This window comes from Asparagus officinalis, chromosome 1 (genome assembly GCF_001876935.1).
Source record: "Asparagus officinalis chromosome 1, Aspof.V1, whole genome shotgun sequence".
NCBI lineage: Eukaryota > Viridiplantae > Streptophyta > Magnoliopsida > Asparagales > Asparagaceae > Asparagus > Asparagus officinalis.
The window spans coordinates 125,155,220-125,181,640 of NC_033794.1; the positions used below are offsets into that span (position 1 = coordinate 125,155,220).

Consider the following 26,421-nt stretch of genomic DNA (forward strand, 5'->3'; position numbering starts at 1 on the left):
ACTGTGAAAATGACCTACAGAAGCTGTTATTAGTAGTCACCTTAATAAGATCACTAGTTATTATTTCCCTGAGATGATCACTAATTGAATTAAGCCAATAATTTTGATTGATTCATTTTACATTTTCCGAGAAAAAATAACGCATTTAAGCAAGCTATGTGTCACTTTGTTTGTGCCATTTCAGGAGTTTTATAACTATTTTTCTTTTCTATTTTCTACCTTACAATTACGGTTTTCGATCATTTCCGATAGCTTCAATGAAAAAGAATGCATGAGCCTGTGTCATATGATTCTAGTAATATTTCTCATCTTATCTTTGTTCCTATATATTTCCTGACCAGTTCCAATTCATGCTACCATGTTTTTTTCATTGTTAATTCTGAATGAAGACTGTAAAATTTCAGTGGCTGCAAACAATTCCATATGAATTCGTTTCTTCTTTTACGTTAATGATTGACATATAAAGTGATGTTGCCATCTGCAATGTATTCCTTAAAATTGGTATTCCATGTTATTTGCAATGTTTTTTTGGTAACATGTTATTTGCAATTTATATAAGTAATATTTTTTTAGAAAATACTGTTCAGGTAGCATCCAACTATTTAGAGAGGTTTAAATATAGAGCTGTTTAAAAGACATCACTTCATTTACTGTATTAGGCGTATTTTTTGTCAGTATCATACTCTCAAATTTATGTAACAGTATTTTTGACGTTGTCATTGTCCGAGGCTCACACGTGTGACTATAGTTAAACAAGAGGTTGTGTACGTAAGTTTAGGGGCTGTTTGGCTTTTTTTTCTCAAACCATTGAAAGTCGCTGTATCTAGGAAACAAGTGGGATTTTTTAATGCCACGTTACCCTCCAATTTTATCAAACAAACAACATTATGCTTGAAAGTTACTGTAGCCTGACATCTAGGGTGACAATCGAGCTAAAAAGAGACCAACCAAACAAGCCCTATTGTAAATGTGACAGTTGATCAAATCACATATATCATGCATTTAATGCTAATATGTGATTGTTAAGGAAATGAATTTCAATTTTGCGAGAATTTTTCAAATGAATGAAAAAACTGTTCTTTCAACTGGTAAACTATAAATGACATAACATATTAGTTTGCTAGCAGTTGAAATCTAATAACAATGAGATAAACAATTATATACTGGAATATCGATTCCTCGTGTGCGCGCGTGTAGAAACTCTACTATGTAATCTGTATCCAAATCCTACCACACTTAACGTGCAAAAAGATTCTGGTGCTCATCCATCTGAAAAGTGCTTAAAATCTCAAATGTCCATCTACTTTTTTCTCGTAATGGTAGAATCTTAATTCTACAAATTGAAAGGCTCAGAATGCTTCCTGCATGAAAAATGTTATGATTTTGGGACACAAGAGATGGGATCTGTATCTTTTCCTTCACCTCCAATTCAGTAGAAAACATGCGCCTTCCCTGCTTATTTCATACTTCACCTTCCATCAGCAGAAAGCGCATGCATTCCCTGCCTATTTGATACTCATAAATAATCATATGGTTTAAAACTTACCAGCATAACCAACATGGTCCAACCAAAACAACAGGCTGCAGGACCATTAAATTGCAGAGCATCATCAACTCCAAACAAAAGAGGAAATCTTAAAAGAGACCTGCGACACGTACCAAAACAAATGCTTGTTATAGATCTATCACAACTATAATCCAAAAGAGTATTACAATGGCCAAACCAATATCCAAACTATTTTTATTTTTCTAACATTTACACCTCTGAAGAAGCACGATCTAAATAAGAAGTCGCAACTGAAGCATGAAATGCCGCTCCAATAGGGAGCACCTCCCCATCCAGAGAGAAGTAAGGAGAATGCAAAGGGTAAACATCCCTATGAGATTCATTTCTGACACCAATGGAGAAAAGCACTTTGCATCTTACTTCCAAAGAAACTAAAGTCTTCCGCTGTCATTATACCATTGGGCTCAGCTCAACATTATCTTGCCCTAAAAGGGTCTCCCCAATTTGCGTGGTTGTACATATTCTCATCGTTGATGGTTGCAAGATAGGGTATCCGGTCCTTCTCCATGAAGTCTACTGTGGCAGTGCATCGGTGCACAGTGGACTATGCCTCTATGATTTGTAGCGAGAAATTTTTCAGAAAACTATCAAATGGGTTATTAGGTAGAGATATATGGGCATGACTTCATACAATATCAAGACCTGTCAGCAGACTATATTTGTAATTAATTTAGCCTAACTCAGATTCTTGCTTAAAGATCTAACTAACTTTTCCTAGATATTAGATGCAATCATTATCATTAGCAGTCTGATTCCATACGAAACCCATAAGTTAAGGTTGTGTTTGGGTGAGAGTAATACAAGGATTAGGATAGTTATCCAACTGTTAAGGTTGTGTTTGGCACCAATTCAATCGGTTTCTAGATTTCTTTAGGAAAAAGATCTATGGGTTTTATTTTCTATTTGCCTATTCCGATCCACGTCGGACTCATCTGTGAGGTGTTAATTCATCATAGCTGATCAATTTCCTTTTGACCTTTTCGATCCCCTTTTCAAAGATCTGCCGATCTCATGATTTCTTTCATCGGATAGAAATAGATCTATGGGTTTTAGGTTTTATTTCTGATTCTGATCCACGCCGGACTCGTCTGTGAGGTATAAATTCGTCATAATTAATCAGATTTTCTTTTCCTTTTCGATCCTATATAAAAAAATTGGCGATTTTTCTTTGTTATGCATTCAGTCTACCTTGAAACCATCTATCTGAATGGGGAGATGTATAAAAGTGTTTACTTTGAGTTGTTCGACTTTTACTTCTTTTTTTTTTTTTTTTTTGTTTTGTGTTTTTTTTTTTTTTTTTTTTTTTGCTTTGTGACAATTAACAACTGATGCTTTTCGACTAATCTCTAGATAAATGAAAATATCTGTTGGAACTTCTGCCACAGTAGATGCGCAGTGAGATACTAGATGCACATCAAGTCCAGTATTTAGCTAGTCCAACTAAAGTTTGAAATTACCCAGACACCTAACCTCTTGACTCAAAGATGCCATGATTTGACTTTAATTGGTTTTTCTTTTTTCTAGCATCATTTCATTACTACCACTACTACTACTTTGGTTTTATATCGGATTTGTTCCCTACAGAATTGATGCCGAAAATCTTGTAAACATAATGAGTTTATAAATGATTCCTAGTTGCTCTATCTAGTTTGTAAAACTTCCTGTGTTTTATATTCCTATTTCAGCCATATCAGATTATCCATCATCTTCATCGACAGTTACATTGGTAATTGGTGCTCAAAAAGTACAATGGTTTGGCACCAATTCCTTGTACTTTGTCTAGTCATAAGACTTAGGACACATGTATAGCTGCAAACCGCTAGAGTTAATTATTATTTATCACTTGTTGATTTACTGTTCAATTCCTTGAATGGACATGTAGGATGCAAGGATTACAAAATGATGAGAATTGGACAGTTGACTTTTCATCTTCATTTTTCTTAGCTGAGCATGTGTTATACTTCTCGATGTTTCAGCCCAATTTTAGAACTTACTGGGTTTGCTTCGATTTGACAAATTTTGATATGAACTTACCAAACTGACCGCTATTTCTTGGTTCTTTTGAGACCCACTCTTCATTTCTTTCTAACTTGCCTTCTACCTTTTCCTCAGTGTATTTTTTTTCTACAATTTTAATTTATATGCAATTTTCTTGCATTGATCCCTTATTCCACGTGTTTTCTTTTTCGTTCTCTTGGTTTGCTTCTTTCTTTTGGGTCAACATAGCTTATGTTTTTAACTTAATGGTCCAAGTCCAAAGCGCATAGATGGAATTGAGCAGAAGTGAACTAATTTTGTTCGGCTTTGAAGCTACATCGCCTTTGTTTGGTTTGGCAAAATTTTGTCAGAACTAATGAAACCGACCGTTTGCATAATGTTAGCAGTTGTAATTTGCATGCTGGATTGGTGCCAGAATTGGGTGCCAAATATTGACTTGTCGTGGAATGTGTTGGATTATGAAAAACAAATTTTAGGGTCTCAATTGGATGAGATTGGAAGAGTATTGAAGGCAGGGTACTATTATAGATGATTTTGGAAGAGCGATTTGAGTTACTATCTGTGTGTGATTTCTGTGTAGTTTCTGCTGACATTTTTCTCTGAACTTCTTTCTATGGTGAATTTTCAGCAAAGAGAGTCTGATAGCTCAGACTGAAAAGGACATGTCCAAGGCCTTGGAGGAGATGAAGTCAACATTAACCGATCAAGTTTTTATGGAATTTGATATACATGATGTCATAAAAACCGTCGCTGAAGGTATTGAAAAAAATAAAATTCCTCATACTGAAGTAGTGCGCATCCTATGGGATGCACTAATGGATACAATTGTCTATAGAGACGTCAGAGTGCGTCCGGAATTACTTGAGTGTTATGTATCTACCAAGGTATTTTCTCTTCATATGTACTCTCTGTTTCTTTGTAAACCTAAATAGATTGTTGATTCTTGTAAAATAAAATTTATGTTTGTAATATAGTGTACCGATGCTCTTGATAGCTGTGCATAAATAAAGTGAAAATATCCTTTGGAATGCTAGCATTTTCACCTACAGCTTTTCCATTTTTCTTCGTTAGTTCTACCTTCTGCATGCGCTGTAAACTCAAGAAACTGAGATCCCTCAAAATATACCTAGACTGGAAGAAGACAGTAAATATCACAAGTCCACTTGCATTTTGTTTGACGTCCCTTATCTTATTATGGTCTAGAGAGGGCGTCAATGCTCCAAAGCTCCAAAATTTTCAGCCTGTGCTGGTAGGCTTCTTTTGGCAGATGGGACTCTGGTGGTGAACTGTGCATTGTTTAGCAAATTGTTTGGTTTTTTGTTTATGTACTGAACACCGATGTTTCGGGGCATTTCATTTCCAGATATTTCACTCATATCTCAATCTATTTAGAATTTTCTATTTACAAAATTTGGGCAAATCATTTTTCCCTCCACTTTTTACGTTTTGGTTTTCTGATTATAGGGACGCCTCAGACTATATCAATACTTTTTGCGCCTGAAGTCATATTTGAGTTCTCTTATGTGTTGTACTTGTCTACCTAAACAACCCCCTCCACGCCCTCCAAAAATTTGAAAAAAAATAAAACAAAATAAAATTTTGTTTTCTTGGGTTGTAGACCTTGTTTTTCTTTTGTCTATAAGTTGCAATGTTTGTTCACGACCGGATGGAATTAATTGAATAAGCGCATTATTTAATAACCACTATCAGGTTTTGCATTTGTCTGTTCCTTCAGCATTACTTTGCGAATCTTTATTTTCTCACCCACAGGTGTTTTTGCAGTCCGAACTTTTGCGTGCATTTTGCATAACTGAAGAGTGTGAACTTGAGCTGCTTAAGCAAGTCCATAGGGTCCGAACTTTTGCGTGCATTTTGCATAACTGAAGAGTGTGAACTTGAGCTGCTTAAGCAAGTCCATAGACGATCCATCAAGGAGCAACGACTGCATAACTGAAGAGTGTGAACTTGAGCTGCTTAAGCAAGTCCATAGACGATCCATCAAGGAGCAACGACTGCGAGGGTTGTTCAAGGAAGTTGTTGATGTCCTATATGAATTCGATGTGCTTTCCCCCAGTACTATTCATCAATGGTTCTATGACCACATAAGCGCTGTTGACAGGTGTGCAGTTATACCTTGGTCTCTTCAATTAGTTTTACCAAATTCCTCTTTTTTTTTTTATTATGGGGTACATCATTTATGTGTTTGTTTGGCATTCTGAAACAAAGAGCAATAAAATATATATTGTCCAAAGAGCAACAAAATATATATTGTAACATTTTCACGTTTCTGTCCAATCGCTATCATAGGCACAAAACAATGTCTCACTCTCAGGGGTGCCCTTTTCATTCATTTGCTTTTTTGTATTAATCTTATTCTTTTTGATGTTGCAGGGAAGAAACTTTTGTGAAAGATCTAAAGCCAGTAGTCGATTGAATTGAGAAAGAAATGATCGGAAAATGCTGAGTAAAACGGAACATGTTTTGTGTGTCAGAATAGCATTCTTCCCTTACTCTCTAAGAACCTCTTGAGTGAAGACGCAACCGGTACCCCTTCGTTTCTCCTTAATTTATGACGCCAGCCAAATTGCATAAGAGGAAATTCTGTTATTTCCCCCTATCATTTGTATGGGTAACCGTGACAATAAGGTGTCGTCATTTGATTTCCAGCCCATCAAATTATTCATAAGACCATCTCCAACCGAGCGGCATTTTGAGGCAAAAAAGGGTTTTGCCGCTGCGTGAGGTCTCCAACCTAGCGCCATTTTGGGCGCCATTTTAGCGGTGATGAACAGCGCGACGCCATATTTGGCGTCGCACTGTTCATCACCGCATTACGGTTTTTTTCCAATTTTTTTTATTTTTACCTCATACTTTTATGTATTTATAATTTGACCCCAATTGTTTTATTAAATGTATAAAACAGCCCCAATAATATTTAAATTTTATAATTTTACCCCAATTGTATAATTTGGACAAAATAAATTATTTTTTAAAAATAAAAATAATGCTAAAAGTTAAAAGACAATATTATCAATTATAATATTAAAATCTAGACATTAAGTAAAGTCCCATGAAATATAAAGAGCAATCCTAATACATAATTCAAATATAAATTACATATCTGAAATACGTAACATATAAAAACTGACACGCATAATATAAAACTTCATTAAAATAAAACATAAAATACAAACTAGACATGGAACATTTCCTGAGATGGACAAGCAACTCTTAATAATCTGGTAGATCGGGGCCAGAGTGTCCAATATCATTGAAATAATTACCAAAATTAGAAGCAGACCCTTGTTCTTGTTGATTTCTTTTTTGTATTATTTTAATCTGTTGAGCTCGAACGTACTCACGCACATTTGGATCAGCAATGGAATTCAAATCTTTCATTATAATTTTCCATTCATCTCTATCTTTTTTCATAGCTATATTTTCTCGTTCGATATCAAATGCTACTTGCCTGTCCAAGCTCGCCTTGTCTAACCTGTCTATAAGTCGGTTGTTGGAGGTCTCGATGGAGTCCACTACGCTTGACTCATGATCATCATTTTTTTTCTTTTCAATTTGGCTTTTTTTACCCCCAATAGGTCGTTCAGATGGAGTAAATGATGACAGTCCAGGAGATGTTGATATAGGAGATTCCGGAGTGGGATTATCTGATTGTGACGAGTCGAAGTTCACGTTTTGGAGTTGTCTTCGACCAACTTGTCTTGCTGTGGGGACATCATCTTTAAATTTTTTAAAATTTTTAACCATATTCCAGACATGATCAAATTTGAAACCTTTTTTGTACTTTGGTTCTTGCATAAATAACATCTTTGCTCGAACTAACTGCAAATTATAGTGAACATCAAGTTATGTATTTCAACAATAATAATAAATTTCAAAAGGTAATTAATAGAATACTTACAATATCTTCATCTAAGCACCACTCAGATTCAGATTCTCTACTTGTCTTAAGCACGCATTCAATTTCCTTACTTCATTACTTATGATTTCCATTCGAGAACGAATTGATCGGCTCGTACGCACATTAGAATTTTGGTCTTGAAGTTCATTGTATCTGTCCTCCACACGAGACCAAAATGCATCTCGAGACTAGTTTCTACCGATAATAGGGTCTTGAGAAAAATCCAAGAGTACTTGACAAAGGAGCACATCTTCAGTAACCGTGTATCCAGATGATCGAACAGACATTTTTTTTTTGTAAAAAGCGGTTGGTTTGGATATTAGAAATACTTTGAAGAAATACTTCGAATTGGGTGGTTTGAAGTAGAAACCGTGAATGTTATTTATAGTCAATCCAAATTTTTTTTTTGTTTGAATTTGAATTTGTCGATGGTCAACATTTGAAATTGAATCGTTGTGGACAAACTGATCAGCTTTACACATTGTCCAACGTTGTCGATGAGAATCATTTTTTGAAAACTGATCAGCTTTACACATTGTCCAACGTATACACAACTTAACTTTCCTTGAATTGTGTGAAAGCTTTGTACGAGTGGGAATCATTTTTTGAAAACTGATTAGCTTTACACATTGTCCAACGTTACACAGCTCAGCTTTCCTTGAATTGTGTGAAAGCTTTGTATCGATGGGAATCATTTTTTAAAAACTGATCAGCTTTACACATTGTCCAACGTATACACAGCTCAGCTTTCCTTGAATTGTGTGAAAGCTTTGTACGAGTGGGAATCATTTTTTGAAAACTGATCAGCTTTACACATTATCCAACATATACACAGCTCAGCTTTCCTTGAATTGTGTGAAAGCTTTGTACGAGTGGGAATCATTTTTTGAAAACTGATCAGCTTTACACATTGTCCAACGTATACACAGCTCAGCTTTCTTTGAATTGTGTAAAAGCTTTGTATCGGTGGGAATCATTTTTTAAAAACTGATCAGCTTTACACATTGTCCAACGTATACACAACTCAGTTTTCCTTGAATTGTGTGAAAGCTTTGTACGAGTGGAAATCATTTTTTTGAAAACTGGTCAGCTTTACACATTGTCCAATGTATACACAACTCAGCTTTCCTTGAATTGTGTGAAAGCTTTGTACGAGTGGGAATCATTTTTTAAAAAACTGGTCAGCTTTACACATTGTCCAACGTATACACAGCTCAGTAAAGTTTTATAAATAGCATACTAGATTAGGTATCCACACAATTATTTGTTGTTGTGTTAAAATTATTATTCTCCATTTCTGCATACCTCGGTCATTCTTTTCTTACTTCAAAAATGAATTTCAATGTTGGAGGTCCATCATATTTATCATCATCTTCATCTTCGGATGATGATAATTTTCTGACCAATATCATTACAAAGATTGATGAAACCGAAGAAGTAATTTGTAAGTACATCAACAACAACATGATCATCGCTAACAATTTACGTCAACAAAACTACAACCGATCCATGGTGGCTCGATTCCCGGTCATGCAGTGATCAACCGCGATCGAGAAACTGCGCATCAGAATTTGGTCATGGATTATTTTGTCGATAATCCACGTTTTGGAGAAGATATGTTTCGTCGTCGATATCGGATGTCAAGAAGTTTGTTTATTCGTATTGTTGATGCAGTGAAAGATCATGACCATTACTTCCAACAACGAAGTGATGGACTTGGTAGAATGGGATTATCACCGTTAAAGAAAGTAACAGCTGTTTTTCGCATGTTGGCATACGGTCTACCAGCTGATGCTACGGATGAATATGTTAAAATAGGTGAGTCAACAGCAATTGAAAGTATGACAAGATTTTGTCGTGCTATGGTAGAGATATTCGCAGAGCGGTATCTACGAACACCTAACGCTAACGATATTGCTAGGCTACTCTATATTGGTAAAAAACGTGATTTTTCAGGAATGTTAGGAAGTCTTGATTGTATGCATTGGAAATGAAAAAATTGTCCAACAGCATGGTCTGGGCAATACACAGGACGTAGTGGGTCACCAACTATTATCCTTGAAGCTGTGGCAGATTATGATCTTTGGATATGTCACGCATATTTTGATATGCCAGGCACGAATAATGATATCAATGTGCTAGAGTCATCTAATCTTTTCTCTAACCTAGCTCAAGGTATTGCTCCTCCCGCTCACTATGTTATTCAAGGAAAAAAGTATAATATGGGTTATTATTTAGCTGATGGTATATATCCAAAATGGGCTACTATTGTACAAACAATCCAACAGCCACAAGGTAGGAAGAAAAAATATTTTGCCATGAAACAGGAAGCATGTAGAAAAGATGTAGAACGTGCGTCCGGAGTTCTCCAATCACGATTTGCAATTGTGGCAGAATCAGCACGTTTTTAGAAAAAACATGTATTACATGACATAATGACTACATGCATTATTATGCACACTATGATAATCGAGGATGAACGTGATCTTTATGCACCAATTCAAGAAGTGAGGGAAGCACCAACACCAGCCAAATTGCATAAGAGGAAATTCTGTTATTTCCCCCTATCATTTGTATGGGTAACCGTGACAATAAGGTGTCGTCATTTGATTTCCAGCCCATCAAATTATTCATAAGACCATCTCCAACCGAGCGGCATTTTGAGGCAAAAAAGGGTTTTGTCGCTGCGTGAGGTCTCCAACCTAGCGCCATTTTGGGCGCCATTTTAGCGGTGATGAACAGCGCGACGCCATATTTGGCGTCGCACTGTTCATCACCGCATTACTGTTTTTTTCTAATTTTTTTTTTTTTTACCTCATACTTTTATGTATTTACAATTTGACCCCAATTGTTTTATTAAATGTATAAAACAGCCCCAATAATATTCAAATTTTATAATTTTACCCTAATTGTATAATTTGGACAAAATAAATTATTTTTTAAAAATAAAAATAATGCTAAAATTTTAAAGACATTATTATTAATTATAATATTAAAATCTAGACATACATAATATAAAACTTCATTAAAGAGCAATCATAATACATAATTCAAATATAAATTACATATCTGAAATACATAACATATAAAAACTGACACACATAATATAAAACTTCATTAAAATAAAACATAAAATACAAACTAAACATGGTGACGTTACTTAAGATGGACAAGCAACTCTCAATAATCTGGTAGATCGGGGCCAGAGTTTCCAATATCATTGAAATAATTACCAAAATTAGAAGCAGACCCTTGTTCTTGTTGATTTCTTTTTTTGTATTATTTTAATCTGTTGAGCTCGAACGTACTCACGCACGTTTGGATCAGCAATGGAATTCAAATCTTTCATTATAATTTTCCATTCATCTCTATCTTTTTTCATAGCTATATTTTCTCGTTCGATATCAAATGCTACTTGCCTGTCCAAGCTCGCCTTGTCTAACCTGTCTATAAGTCGGTTGTTGGAGGTCTCGATGGAGTCCACTACGTTTGACTCATGATCATCATTTTTTTCTTTTCAATTTGGCTTTTTTTACCCCAATAGGTCGTTCAGATGGAGTAAATGATGACAGTCCAGGAGATGTTGATATAGGAGATTCCGGAGTGGGATTATCTGATTGTGACGAGTCGAAGTTCACGTTTTGGAGTTGTCTTCGACCAACTTGTCTTGCTGTGGGGACATCATCTTTAAATTTTTTAAAATTTTTAACCATATTCCAGACATGATCAAATTTGAAACCTTTTTTGTACTTTGGTTCTTGCATAAATAACATCTTTGCTCGAACTAACTGCAAATTGTAATGAACATCAAGTTATGTTTTTCAACAATAATAATAAATTTCAAACGATAATTAATAGAATACTTACAATATCTTCATCTAAGCACCACTCAGATTCAGATTCTCTACTTGTCTTAAGCACGCATTCAATTTCCTTACTTCATTACTTATGATTTCCATTCGAGAACGAATTGATCGGCTCGTATGCACATTAGAATTTTGGTCTCGAAGTTCATTGTATCTGTCCTCCACACGAGACCAAAATGCATCTCGAGACTAGTTTCTACCGATAATAGGGTCTTGAGAAATATCCAAGAATACTTGACAAAGGAGCACATCTTCAGTAACTGTGTATCCAGATGATCGAACAGACATTTTTTTTTTTTGTAAAAAGCGGTTGGTTTGGATATTAGAAATACTTTAAAGAAATACTTCGAATTGGGTGGTTTGAAGTAGAAACCGTGAATGTTATTTATAGTCAATCCAATTTTTTTTTTGTTTGAATTTGAATTTGTCGGTGGTCAACAGTTGAAATTAAATCGTTGTGGACAAACTGATCAGCTTTACACATTGTCCAACATTGTCGATGAGAATCATTTTTTGAAAACTGATCAGCTTTACACATTGTCCAACGTATACACAGCTTAACTTTCCTTGAATTGTGTGAAAGCTTTGTACGAGTGGGAATCATTTTTTGAAAACTGATTAGCTTTACACATTGTCCAACGTATACACAGCTCAGCTTTCCTTGAATTGTGTGAAAGCTTTGTATCGATGGGAATCATTTTTTAAAAACTGATCAGCTTTACACATTGTCCAATGTATACACAGCTCAGCTTTCCTTGAATTGTGTGAAAGCTTTGTACGAGTGGGAATCATTTTTTGAAAACTGATCAGCTTTACACATTGTCCAACGTATACACAGCTCAGCTTTCTTTGAATTGTGTAAAAGCTTTGTATCGATGGGAATCATTTTTTAAAAATTGATCAGCTTTACACATTGTCCAACGTATACACAACTCAGTTTTTCTTGAATTGTGTGAAAGCTTTGTACGAGTGGAAATCATTTTTTTGAAAACTGGTCAGCTTTACACATTGTCCAATGTATACACAACTCAGCTTTCCTTGAATTGTGTGAAAGCTTTGTACGAGTGGGAATCATTTTTTTAAAAACTGGTCAGCTTTACACATTGTCCAACATATACACAGCTCAGCAAAGTTTTATAAATAGCATACTAGATTAGGTATCCACACAATTATTTGTTGTTGTGTTAAAATTATTATTCTCCATTTCTGCATACCTCGGTCATTCTTTTCTTACTTCAAAAATTAATTTCGATGTTGGAGGTCCATCATATTTATCATCATCTTCATCTTCGGATGATGATAATTTTCTGACCAATATCATTGCAAAGATTGATGAAACCGAAGAAGTAATTTGTAAGTACATCAACAACAACATGATCATCGCTAACAATTTACGTCAACAAAACTACCAACCGATCCATGGTGGCTCGATTCTCGGTCATGCAGTGATCAACCGCGATCGAGAAACTGCGCATCAGAATTTGGTCATAGATTATTTTGTCGATAATCCACGTTTTGGAGAAGATATGTTTCGTCATCGATATCAGATGTCAAGAAGTTTGTTTATTCGTATTGTTGATGCAGTGAAAGATCATGACCATTACTTCCAACAACGAAGTGATGGACAATCCACGTTTTGGAGAAGATATGTTTCGTCGTCGATATCGGATGTCAAGAAGTTTGTTCCTTCGTATTGTTGATGCAGTGAAAGATCATGACTATTACTTCCAACAACGAAGTGATGGACTTGGTAGAATGGGATTATCGCCGTTACAGAAAGTAACAGCTGTTTTTCGCATGTTGGCATACGGTCTACCAGCTGATGCTACGGATGAATACGTTAAAATAGGTGAGTCAACAGCAATTGAAAGTATGACAAGATTTTGTCGTGCTTTGGTGGAGATATTCGCAGAGTGGTATCTACGAACACCTAACGCTAACGATATTGCTAGGCTACTCTATATTGGTAAAAAACGTGGTTTTCCAGGAATGTTAGGAAGTCTTGATTGTATGCATTGGAAATGAAAAAATTGTCCAACAGCATGGTCTGGGCAATACACAGGACGTAGTGGGTCACCAACTATTATCCTTGAAGCTGTGGCAGATTATGATCTTTGGATATGTCACGCATATTTTGGTATGCCAGGCACCAATAATGATATCAATGTGCTAGAGTCATCTAATCTTTTCTCTAACCTAGCTCAAGGTATTGCTCCTCCCGCTCACTATGTTATTCAAGGAAAAAAGTATAATATGGGTTATTATTTAGCTGATGGTATATATCCAAAATGGGCTACTATTGTACAAACAATCCACCAGCCACAAGGTAGGAAGAAAAAATATTTTGCCATGAAACAGGAAGCATGTAGAAAAGATGTAGAACGTGCGTTCGGAGTTCTCCAATCACGATTTGCAATCGTGGCAGGATCAGCACGTTTTTGGAAAAAACATGTATTACATGACATAATGACTGCATGCATTATTATGCACAATATGATAATCTAGGATGAACGTGATCTTTATGTACCAATTCAAGAAGTGAGGGAAGCACCAACACCAGAAGTTGATATGGTAGCAGATGAAACTACAAGATTTACTCAATTTATTGCACGTTACGGAAAAATCAAGGATAAAGATGTCCATATTGCACTTCGTAATGCATTGATAGATCATCTATGGGAGGAATACACTAAGTCAGATAGTTAAGTGCATGCTAAATTTATAATTTTTACATTGTTGTTAATGTTTAATTATTTTCTTGTATTTTATTTTCTGTTGTGTTCTTGAATGTAATATTTTGGCAATATCAATAATAAAAATATAATATTTTAGCAATCAAGTTATTTAATTAATAAAATAATATTTTATTGTTTTCTTAGTTTAATTTTTTAAATAATAAATCATTTTGTTTGGAAAATATGTGAAAAAATAAAATTTGATATGTGGGGTTAATTGTTGAAATAGTTAAAAATATAGGGAATAAAAAATAATAATATAAAAATAGATAAAAAGAAAGATACTGAGAATATTCCTTTTTGATGCAAAATTGGTGCAGTGGGTTGGAGATGAATTACTGTTAGATGTGATTTTTGCACCATTTTGGTGCAAAATTTGCACCATTTTGATGCGATGGGTTGGAGATGCCCTAAGAGATGGACCGTTTTAAGTGTTGTACATCAAACACATCAATGATATAAGAGAGGAAGATAACAGGTACGGAAGGGGAACGGTCGCTTTGAGATGGGAGATGATAAAAGAGAGGAAGACGACATGTGGAAGGGTGTGGGGTAGGACGTTCTTCAATTACTGGTGATGGGGTCGTGCAGCGTGAGAAAAACTTAAGAGGGAGAGACTAGGTAAGATTTTGGGAGTGAACCGCACTGATTGTCAGATTATTAAAGCTAATATTTTGGGAGTCGTTTATTATTAAAGAAGTTGTGAGGGTTCTATTTATAAAGTTTGATATCTGTTTTAATTTAACGAGATTTAGCGTCATGTCATCATCACTCTAGGGGGATTGGGATCCTCTACTAAGGCATAGTGTCTCCTAATATCTCCTAATGCATCTCCATCTTTCATATCCTAATGCATCTTCACCTTTCATTGTATAGTACCTCCTTGTATTTTGTGCTTATGCACAAATTGAAAGGTGGAGATGCATTAGGAGATATTAGGATGTACTATGCCTTAGTAGAGGATCCCAATCCACTCTAGGGAAGGGCTGATATGATTCTCTCTCTCTCTCTCATTCACTAGTTTTTTTATCTATGCAATGCCAATAATATTAAAAAATTCACACTAATATAATATTATAATTAAAAGATCTGGAAAATTAGATTAAGAGAAACATTATTTTTGGGAAACAAATATGGAGGAAGAGCCATCCATGATATATCTTTATTTACAAAAAAATTTACACATCAGATCACACACACTTATACGGCTTATAAAAGTATGAGTTTGAGGAAAGTTTTTCCTAAACAATATTACCCATAACCATTTTAAATATTATCATGCTTTGAATATGTTAGAAGTTCAAATTTAATATATTTTTTTAAGTTTATTTTTAGTATTTTTGTGTTACATTTTGATAATTATCCCCTTGAACCAAAAAGTCTAAAAATACAAATTTTCATTGATTTTGAACCTTGAACCCAAGCCCTATCTAGAGTTGTATTTAAAAGAAGATGAGTTTATTTGATATAGTATGGGCTATATGATATGCTCGCTTTTGATAAAACGGTTCAACTGTGGATAAAAATAAATATAATCTTAAAAATTATCCATGTAAACTACGGGAGTTAGGAGTTTAAATATCACACATTTATCTCGATCAGTGTAGTAAGCTTTTACCTGAGTTGGTAGTGGGAGCAAGATGTTGTCAAATATTTAAACCCTGATTTCCCGAACCCTTAAATTTGTATATTACACGTTATGTATTGAGTGACAATGTGTAAAATGTAACTTTAGGGGACTTGCAATCTTCATGCTTTTGTGCCAGATTTCTCGCTCGATAATTATTCGTGCAATATAGAAAAGCTGAGATTAGACAACATAGTGTGTAATCGCCTTAAAATGAGTTATTTTGTAAATATTGGGTTTAAATATGAGAGAATAAATAATAATATGGCTTTTTAAGATGTGAGATTGGACATAATGGCGAGTTGTTATAGGAATCCCGTTTTGGATTGTCGAGCTGAGATTTTACTGCCCACCTTAAATCTAGCAATATTATTACTTAATCTAAAATAATTTTAGGAAGGCTGTTATTAGCCACTTCAAATGCTCTGATCTACTATAGAACTGGGCAAATAAAGTTATCATTTTGCAACATGATTGTATATCTCAACATCTTTAATCTAGGAAAATAGCCGAGTGATCCATCAGATCAACCCTTAGAAGTGAACTTAATTCAGGAAATACCTACCAAATAGGTAGCAGAAGAGCGTGAGCTTGATTGAGTTTTGAGAGAAGATATTTGATGAAGAAATCAAGTTTTTAAGAGAGTTAGAATCAAAATAAGTCTTTAAGAAGAAAAGTATTGGGTTTGACACAAGTTTTATTGATCACAACTTCGAAGAACTATTTGCTGATGAAATTTAGGATCCAAGAAGATATGAAACAATTGGCCTATGATGCTTCAACCATGAACATTGGGTCTGAGAAAATTCTTTAAGAAGAGCTGATTTTATTAGAACAAACTTTCATTCATTTGGAACCTAACTTCAAATTTGAGACTTGATTTTTAATTGATAGGCATCGAAAAATCAAGATGCATGACCCTCTACTAACCTGCCATCAAATGCAACAGAAATTATTAAAAATCAGAATCTAAGCACATCATAAAGTTTTTGATCTAAGACTTCTTTAAAATTCAAGATTGAATTTTTAGCAATAAGTTAGGAACTGATAGAGAATGCGAGCTTTTCATTTTCAATCCTTTATTCTACATCTTTACCTTGTGTCTCATAATAATAAGAATAAAAAAAGAATTTGATTTTCTCTTGTTTGGAGAGTTTCTTTCGTTAAAAAAAGAAGAAGAAAAGGAAAAAAGAGACTGAAAATTTTTGGCTGCATCCTTCTCATACCCATCAAAATTCAAGGTAATTCCAAAATTTGTCATTTTATAATCATTCAAGATTGAACAAATGTAAGTGTTTCATTTTCTATCTACTTTACTTTTTGAATCATATAGTTTGCATTAAGGATAATCTAAAATTTAGGTATGGGGGTGAAGATTCGTTATATGTAAAATTTTGGTATGGGGGTGAAAATTCGTTATCTTTTCTCTTTATTTTATACTTTCATTTATCATTCTTTTCTTTCCCTTAAAAAATAAAAAATATATATGCCACTTGCAAACTTGATAAAGTTAATTAATAATGATTTACTTGATGAGTTTTTAAACTCTTTAATACATAGTTAGTTTTATATTCAAGTTACTATTTTATGATAACTCTAAATAAATTTTTAAGAAATGATTTTCAAAATTTGGATGATTTTTCCAACCTAGCTTGTAGGTTGGAGAATATGGATCATTCTTAGGACGCTGGGATGTAGTGTTCACTTGACCTAATGCTTGATTATTTTCTAAGGGAGGACATTCTTCTAAAACATAGGTTCGAGATAGGTGGTTATGATATCTCGAGGGTAGAAACTTGCTTAATTTTGGTCGAGGCTCGTTCTTTAGGTTCAAGGACTTCTAACCCAATATAGTATGCATTGACTTATTTGTACACAATCGATAATTAATGTCCACAAATAATTAAAACCTCTTTGTTCACCACAAGCTTGGTTTTTGTCTAAACAAAAAAATTAAGCATAAAAGAGGAATAGGAAGGACAATAAACTAATAGAGAATCATATATAATAACTGTCTAAAATCCCGTAGATAGTTTGTTAACCCTTCCGTTAATCATAGTCCAATTTTGGATTAATAGAGGTGGAAGTGTATCTATTAGTATTTTGTAGTGTCGATAAAGCACTAGTAGACATGTCGCGTGCTTGGCGGCACACTTTTGGGTCACGGGGTGTGACAGTTAAAAATAAAGGATGAGAACCAATAAAAAGAACACATGAATCCTATGTCCAAATTCATAAAATGATGAAACTTTTTATGGGTTTCACAAAGATGAAAGTGAGATTGTAGGGATCCGTAAATTACGGAGAGACATTGGTACTTATTATTATTATTATTATTATTATTATTATTATTATTATTATTATTATTATTATTATTATTATTATTATTATTATTATTATTATTATTATTATTATTATTATTATTATTATGCCTCAAATACAATAAGTTACAAGTCAAATATTTTATCAAGGATTTTTTTAAAAGACACTTTTTGCTAAATAATTAGCAAAACCGACCGTTTTGTTAATTATTTAGTAAAACCGACCTCTTTTTGGCCAACAGATAAAAAATGGGACTATTAGTCCAGTATGTTTAGTGGCTAATAATTGAAATGGGACTATTAGTCCAGTATGTTTAGTGGCTAGTAATTGGCCACTAATCTTAAGCCAGAAACCCAATGGGACTACTAGTCCCGTTGGTTTGTACTTAGGTTTAGACCGCTGAACATCATTTGGATGGGCTCGGATCCTTTGCATGATTTCATGTGCCCTTGACAAGCTTTGAATTTGGAAATATCTTGCGGGCCTTCTTACATGGACTTTGGGCTTGCTTTGATGATGGGTAGGCTTCTTGTGCTTTGCTCGCTAACCCCTATCTTCCTTCCTATGGACGACCAAAAGCTAGGTGCATGGGACCAACACTTCTTTTTCTCACCATGCCAGCCACTTCATTCAATCAAGCATATGGTCAATTCCGAGACATTGGCATTCATGACTTTATTCTTTCTTGGTGCTCAACAAAACCCACGGGACATGTAGTCCCTTTGGTTTTATAGCTAAGGATTAGTGACAAATTACTAACCACAAAACAGAAGGGACTATTAGTCCTATATGTTTCAAAAAACTAATTTAGCAAAACAGACCTCCTTTTGGCCTGTAGGCCAAAAAGAGATCGATTTTGCTAATTAATTAGCAAAACGGTCGGTTTTGCTAATTAATTAGCAAAACGGTCGGTTTTGCTAATTATTTAGCAAAAAGAATATTTTAAAAAAAAACTCCTTTTATCAATCCAATTAACTAGAGGCTATCAGCGCAATAAATTTCTTGCGATGTCACTTCACCTCCCATCCTCATTTCAATAAACAGTGACCTGGTTCAAACTTCACCAGAACCCACTATGCTAACCTCAACTAAGGTTCGGATACATTATCTTAAAAAGTCAACTCAACCTTGACGAGAAAACAATTTCTTTCTTTTTTGCTCTTCCACATTATTATAAATATTCAATGAAGGCCAGTTTTTTATTTAATCTTCACGTGTGCCTTGCACTATAAATAACAAATGCCCATAATACTTAGTACTATAGATTGTTATGGACTAGTTTAACTTGACACCGAAAACCCTCACTGAGTGATTTGGACAAGTCAACTTTCCCACTGTTATTTGTATCTTCACTCCCATCTTGATCAAACCTTTAAACAATTAGGACCAAAACCAAAATCCCCTCTTGATTCTTTTCATGAATGAAAGGTTCACAAATTGAATCATCAAACATTTAAACAGTTAGGATCGTCTCAAAATCTTATTCGGTCAAACCTTTAAACAGTTAAGACCACAGCCAAAATCCCCTCTTGATTCCTTCCATGAACGAGAGATCCACAAATTAAATGATCAAACCTTTAAATAGTTAGGATCGTCTCAAAATCACATTCGATCAAACTTTTGAACAGTTAGGATCACAATCAAAATCCTCTCTCGATTCCTTCCATGAACGAGAGGTCCATAAATTGAACGATCAAACCTTTAAACAGTTAGGATCGTCTCAAACCCCCACTCGGTCAAACCTTTAAATAGTTAGGACCAAAACCAAAATTCCCTTTCGATAAACAAAAGACCTCCACCCATATCGAGCGATTAAACCTTTAAACAGTTAGGGTTGTTTCAAACTTTTACTTGGTCAAACCTTTAAACAGTTAGGGCCAAAGTTAGAATTCCATCTTGATAAACGAGAAATCCACTTTCAGATTGGATGATCAAACCTTTAAATAGTTAGGGTTATGTAAATCTTTTTGATTCTCGGAATGGAGATCTCACTCTTACTTTCACCCTCTGGATTCTCAAAGTGGAGATTCCACTTTGAGTTTCCTTTGCTGTAGGAAACAGAATATAAAATTCTTCCTCTCTGGTATCGAGTTCGTCTTTACCCCAAGAGAAGACAAATAGGAGATAGAATATAAAATTCTTCCTCTCCAGCATTGAGTTCCTCTTTGCCCCAAGAGAAGACACCACTTCCTAACGCCAAAATCTGTACCTTACACACACGGGAAATTTTATCCCGAATCCTTAGTAAGGATAAGTCAGCGCCTAACACGCGTGGCCGGTTAGTCCATTCTCATAAAAGGACAAAAGCCCATGTATTCGATATCGTGGCAAGCCATTATTAATAATGCCAGAATTTATGTCTTACACGTTGTAGGGTGAAAATTTGATTCTTCCGAAGGAAGGAGTTTCGTTTGTATTTATAAGAAAGCTTATTACAAACTAACAAATCAAATGTTTACAACAGAAGCAGAGGGAAGGCCCTCTTTGTTTTGTGTGGGGACTTTAGGTGGCTATAGGACGCTTCGCTCGATGCTCGGGTCGAGTCTGCTTCCCTTGGACCATTTGAATGAGGTTGCTGGAGAGCTTCAGTTCGCAGTAGAAGCTCGGGGCAATGGAGTTCGGGTCTGCTTGGTTCGTCGGCGATCGGAGCTCGGAACTAGGCAGCAGTGCTGTAATGCAAGGATTTGCTAACAGCTTGGTCTCAACTCTTTTTTCTCCAAGTTTTGCGACCTCCTTTCCATCGTGCTGGAAGGGGTTTTTTTAAATGAAAGAAGGACAGCTTGACTTCTCCTTGAATTGTGGGATGTGACCACATCCTCTTCAGAGACGTCTCGCCGTTCCTCGATACCATGAATGGTCATTCCAGGGATTGTGCTCTATGTCCTGTCACCTACGATGGGAAGGCCCATTCTTGTATGTGAGGCAACAAACGACTGCTATCCGAGTGGATTTGACCAGCATTAATGAACCGCATTTATGAGTTCGCAGATCGATGAAGTGTCTGTCCGATCACTTGTACTGTGCGTGACCGCCCGGCGTGCTTTGAGCACGATGCTTTCTCCTTTCCGGCCAGGAGAGGCGGTGAAGTAGGTACACAGTACTCGAGTGGGTCTAGCCAGCTTGCCGAGTGCCGGCGGATCCAGCTCTTGGCTCAGACATCCGAGGTGAGTCGCATTTATGAATGCTCAGGTTGACTCGACACCTGTCCAGTCCCTTCGCGCTGTGCGCACTGTGGGCAGCAGTTTGACGGTCCTGGGGTACTGTGCTCTCTCTCCCTTCGGGTCGAGAGAGATGGGAAAAGATGACCACTCGAGCACCGTGGGGCTAGTGTGATACAAGCTGTACTGACGGTTTTGGCGGCTTGCTGGACGGATTCGACTCCCGAACTCGGGCAGGCGAGAGCGATGAGCGAATTTTCGGCCATCCCTAGATCGATCTAGCTGACTCATCGACTGGCGAGTCGAGCCGTATAGGCGAACTGGACTTGAGTGACAGTCGAGCGTCTACCGGTTTAGGTCGGGCCAGAGAAACTGGGCGTGCAGAACATTCTTCTCGTAGTACGAAATTTCGCTAGTAGACCGACATAGAGGGTATTTTTTAACCGTCTACAGTTCCTCGGTTGTGAAATACAAAGTGGGATACAGGAGTGAAAGTATATCCCATAAGCACATTGGACATAAGATCTCCATGATAGCTGATCCTTACTAATGGGACTTGCCCACCATAGAAGTCTTTCATGAGCATTCTACGTGGCTATATGGCGTGTGGTATTTTGATGGATGTTAATGTTTTTAGTGGGAGTTTGTCAATTAAGATGGTGCTTTAATGTTTGGTTGCTATTGTCTGAATGCAAGAATATAAGTCTTTTCAGTTAAGATTCATACTGTTACCATTATTGTTTGGTTTTGACCTCACTAAGGAGGACGCGAGTTTGAAAATAGACATGTACTGATACATTGCATGTAATTTTCAATGCCTGCACATCGCATCGATTGATCGTGTCATTTGATTGCTATTGTATGTGTGACATTGATGGTGGATCGAGTCACGATAAATGTGACGAGCCGCTTTGATCCTATATTCGATATAGTAATGGACGAGATTGTTCGGAAATACCATTTTCAGTGATAGAAATTTTTGAGCTCATAAGGTTATACACAATTTAAGGAATCATATGGTGCCCAAGTGGGAGATGTTGGATTTAATCTAATAAATTATTTGTGGGCACATATGATTAATCATGTGTATTGCTATCTTCAGGATAACCCACATTGAGTGATCAATTAAGTTGGGTTAAATGGGTATTTAAATTAATACTGGGGTTATATGTGCAGATACCAGGTTGTAATTGTGATTTATTGAAGGGCTAAATTACAAAAAGTACAACATCTATAAATAAGGGCGTTATGGTCCCTAATCTAGGGTTACTACATTCTCTAATTCTCTCAACCCCATCTAAGAGAGAATTCGGCTAAAGAGAAAACCCTAAGGTTAGAAGATCCAAAACCCAAAATCAAGATCAAGCAATGGATTCAGGTATAAGCTTCCGCTCTTTTAGATTTTTGTTAATGCTCTTTGAATTAATCATGGCTATATGGTTTTAGATCTCAAGTTTTATGATGTAGATCTATCAGTTTGAGCATTCAACTCTTCTCCCTCTCTCTCTTGTCATCATAAAGAAGTTTTTCTAAACTCATTCTAGCTATTTATTGTTTTGATTTTAATTTCCATAAGCTAGATTTTAATTGAGTTTATATTTGTTTTATCTCTTTGTTACACCCACCCACATTGAGCTTTTAGTATTTTCATACATAGTATATTTGGGGTTGTGAGATTATAACATAGAGTTGGGCGTAATTGAGTTATCACATTGTTTAGAGAACAATCATTTGTTGTTGAGCGTTAATTTGTGAGGGTCACATTGTATTGCACAAGTACACCAAGAGGATTGTAGAGGTGAGAGGCATGGTCGGTCCCAAGAGGAGTGGCGTCGGTAGTAAAACCTAGAGAGAGATTGTAAATTCGAGCACTTGAGGGAGACACGTGAGAGGCCAACACTTGAGGTGGTAGTTGTGTAGTTACATTGTGAGTGATTGTGAACGTTGATTGGTAAGCGTTGAAAACCGATATTGTGAGGTGTAAATGTTTTCGGGTGAGCGTTGAAAACCTGGTGTGATAGTGGATTTCTCCCCAGGAGTGAGGAGCGGAGACGTAGGACGGAAGGTCCGAACTCCGTGATCATATTATTTGTTTGAGTTTGCATTGGCGCACTCTTTTTGTTCATATTTTTAGCCATTGACTCTTTTGTTTATATTGTCCACTATTTTGTTTACCTTTGTTTATATTAGTTATCTTTGCTAACAATTCATTGCATATATTATTTGCTAGGATAACTTGTTAATAAGTTTTCAATTGGCATAAAATCGGATTAGATTAGCATAAACCCTATTCAACCCCTCTCTAGGGTTCTTTCCTAGTAGCATTAGGGTCTAACAACTCTCTCTTCCTACTTGCTTCACCCACTCCCAGCACTCAAAATTAAACGTTCCACCATAAATCTTAACCTTATTCGTCTCTTCTTTTCTTGCACTTTCTCTTCCTCCTTGCTTACTACTACTCTTTCATCCACCATAAATCATTAAAAAATCAATTTCCTTAAGAGTGTGGATATGTAAAAGAAAGGAGAGAGAATGGTGATGATTGAGAAAAGAAAAGAATGAAAGAGATGACAAGAAGGATGAGGGAAAAGATGATGGGAAGGGCGAGAGAGAGTTCTTTTTACAAATTTTAAAACTTGAGGGGTTAAATCAGAGAATATGAGAAATTTAAAGAATATATATAAAAATCTCTTAATATTCTTGCTTAAAAATCGTTTCTGACGGCTGGAAAGGTTTATTTATCGTTGATTTGTTATTTTTTAGATTAAATCGTCGTCGGTGTCATTTTTTATGCCAAAGTGATAAAGAGATGACACTATTTAGGCCAATTTGGTATTTTAGCCGATTCCGGGCATGCGAATCCTCCTAATACCCACTAAGTACAACATGTGATTAGTTTAATTTATTATCAAAATTGACTTTTTGGTGGTGTACTTGACTCTCAAAATCCATTATTTAAACCCTCTTTTAAACTTTACCAATTTAGCATTTTACTTCACATTAAGTGCAACACGTACTTTGACTAAATCTATTATCAAAAAATTCTATCAAATTTTCAATGTAGGATAATTATTACTGAGGTATCATATCTCGAAAGAGGTTTTAACTTTTCTTCTTCCTTTTTTATTTTTTTATAATGAAACCACCGAGAATCGAATCCAATATATTAAAAGCTCACAACCATCTGAACCACTCTCAATGCTCTTATAATTACTGGGCTTAAAATAGCAGGTTCTGATATTCTGAAAAGCTTTTCCCCCCTTTTGTGTGCGTGTTGGGTTCTCATATTTAGCCTATATTATATGTATATCTTTTAAATCAAGCTTGCAAAAAGGCACAGGTTAAGGAAAATCATCTTTAATTTAGCACACAAAGGGAGAAAAACCAGGAGAGGACGCAAAATCACGCATAGAGACGATTTGAGAATCAACCTTTCAGGTTTCATAGATCAAAGAGTAAAGCATCAAAATGACCAAAAGTGGAAGAGGGTGTTTTGCATATAATTGAGGATGAAAAAGAAGACGAGAAAGTGGGAGAGAATCTCAAGATCAACTTTCTCTTCATGAAAAATACACTATAACTAGTATCTTTTTCATACTATCATTCAACCTTTAGAAAAGAAAACCAAACAATAAAAGAAAACTAGAAAACATTATGCAGTAATTAATTTGGTCCAAAAATCAGATTTTAAGAAAAAACAAAGCCTGCCATATACATACATACGTATATAACAGCCCTTTTACTCCTAGAAATATGAAGGTATCCCTCTGTTACATCCAGAGTGATGAAATCTAGAAGAAAAAACTATGAAAGTCACTGGCCGAGAAAAAAAAATAACAGAAAAAAACTCTTTAAGGTTTCTTTTTACAGACATCTGTGGAAACCCTACAAATATCATTACCAACATTAGATCAGTATCTCCGACCCGCTTCCATTGTATCTAGAACTGGACTCGAGTCTCTCATGCTATACTGAATCTGATGCTCTGAAGGAATGGAAACTGTATCCATCTCCATCGGCGTCGAATTAACAGTGAAGTGATTTGTTGTTGTAGGTATCGACTCGTCATTACTCCGAGTATCTGCCAATGCGCTGAAATACGCATGAGGACCCCAACCTGTCAAACACAAGATAGCAAAAGAAGATTCAAAAGAATTTTTTTTTTCCTTTCAAGATTTGGAGCATCAACGAAGGTTATATTGAATGTTATTAAGCTATAAACTCAAGTTTAATTTTCAGATAACAAGGCTTTCCCACATTCCGATGGTGTCACTGAAGAATTTGATGTGTAAGATATGGTCCGTACATGTAACAATATGGACATAGAAATGCTTGTACCCAGCTTCGTGTGGTACTTCTCTTTAGAAAGGAAAACATCTATGATTCAAAAGTTATAAGTACTTGAGGGAAAGATCTAATGTTGCAACTGGCAAAGTCTCACCAGCGGAACCTAATACCCATGCTAATGGCTTGTACAGAGCACACACATGACTTGTGTTATGCCATATTACCGACTTATAAAGACAACCAATGAGAAGAAGCCACGAGTCTAACATGAGGTCGGACCTAAAACAGAACGGCTAAGCACCACCTCTGGCAACATGGCTCTCGGGTCCCTTGCTTGACGTCGGTCATTGTCAGCTTGGGCCATTATTATACTAAACATCACAACCGGAGCCCTGTCGGCGCCTCAGAATTGATGGCAGAATAAAATAATATCTCCCCTCACGGGGTTAGCATATCCTAACTAATTCACATGAAGGCACAAGCACAATCATTAAGAATATTCTCCCCACACACTCTCACGCCATCACAACAACCTTAGCCAATGATAGAGGGACGCTTGGGCAATTCATTTGGAGAGGAAGCTTCCAAATGGATCACATCTCAACCAACCAAATGATGCCATGTGGACTTCTCTCCCCTTACGAGTTAGTATAAGGAGAGGTAATCTTGGTAAAGAAACCAAGTCTAATTTCATTCTCATTTTGATTAGATTTCCATCTTATTACCCAAGTCACTAACTTCAGCATTGGACGGTCATTGGGGAGTCAAGCCTTGATACCTTCTAACGATTTGTTAGTGATTTTAGGGAGAGCTCCACCTATAAATCCGCTGACGAAAGAATTAAAGAAGCCCCTACAACAACCTCTGCCCCGGCAGATCCTCATCTAACTGTTTCCGACCCGAAAACTTGTAATGAGCACGCAAATAGATGCAGGGTGGTGG

General features: G+C 35.8%; 2 protein-coding genes and 1 pseudogene across 2 annotated transcripts; 2 read left to right on the plus strand and 1 right to left on the minus strand.

Annotated features, from left to right (window-relative positions):
• On the plus strand, positions 3,501–5,519 carry LOC109841199. Its single transcript, XM_020410109.1, has 5 exons — positions 3,501–4,013; positions 4,056–4,081; positions 4,194–4,449; positions 5,336–5,415; positions 5,486–5,519. The coding sequence occupies exons 1-5, from the start codon at positions 3,921–3,923 to the stop codon at positions 5,517–5,519; spliced, it is 489 nt and encodes a 162-aa protein (XP_020265698.1). The 5' UTR covers positions 3,501–3,920.
• LOC109841208 lies at positions 6,797–7,771 on the minus strand. The gene is made up of 2 exons (XM_020410121.1): positions 7,718–7,771; positions 6,797–7,405 (listed from the first exon to the last, which is right to left on the minus strand). The coding sequence occupies exons 1-2, from the start codon at positions 7,769–7,771 to the stop codon at positions 6,797–6,799; spliced, it is 663 nt and encodes a 220-aa protein (XP_020265710.1).
• Positions 9,062–14,056, plus strand: LOC109841221 (annotated as a pseudogene).

Excerpts from the sequence above, each read along its gene's own strand:
- LOC109841199 (XM_020410109.1), top strand. The coding sequence starts at position 3,921 with ATGAAACCGACCGTTTGCATAATGTTAGCAGTTGTAATTTGCATGCTG. Across the intron at positions 4,082-4,193 it reads GGAAGAGTATTGAAGGCAGG|CAAAGAGAGTCTGATAGCTC; the intron begins GTACTATTATAG and ends GTGAATTTTCAG. Across the intron at positions 4,450-5,335 it reads AGTGTTATGTATCTACCAAG|GTGTTTTTGCAGTCCGAACT; the intron begins GTATTTTCTCTT and ends TCTCACCCACAG.
- LOC109841208 (XM_020410121.1), bottom strand. The coding sequence starts at position 7,771 with ATGTCTGTTCGATCATCTGGATACACGGTTACTGAAGATGTGCTCCTT. Across the intron at positions 7,406-7,717 it reads AAGATGTGCTCCTTTGTCAA|TTAGTTCGAGCAAAGATGTT; the intron begins GTACTCTTGGAT and ends TATAATTTGCAG.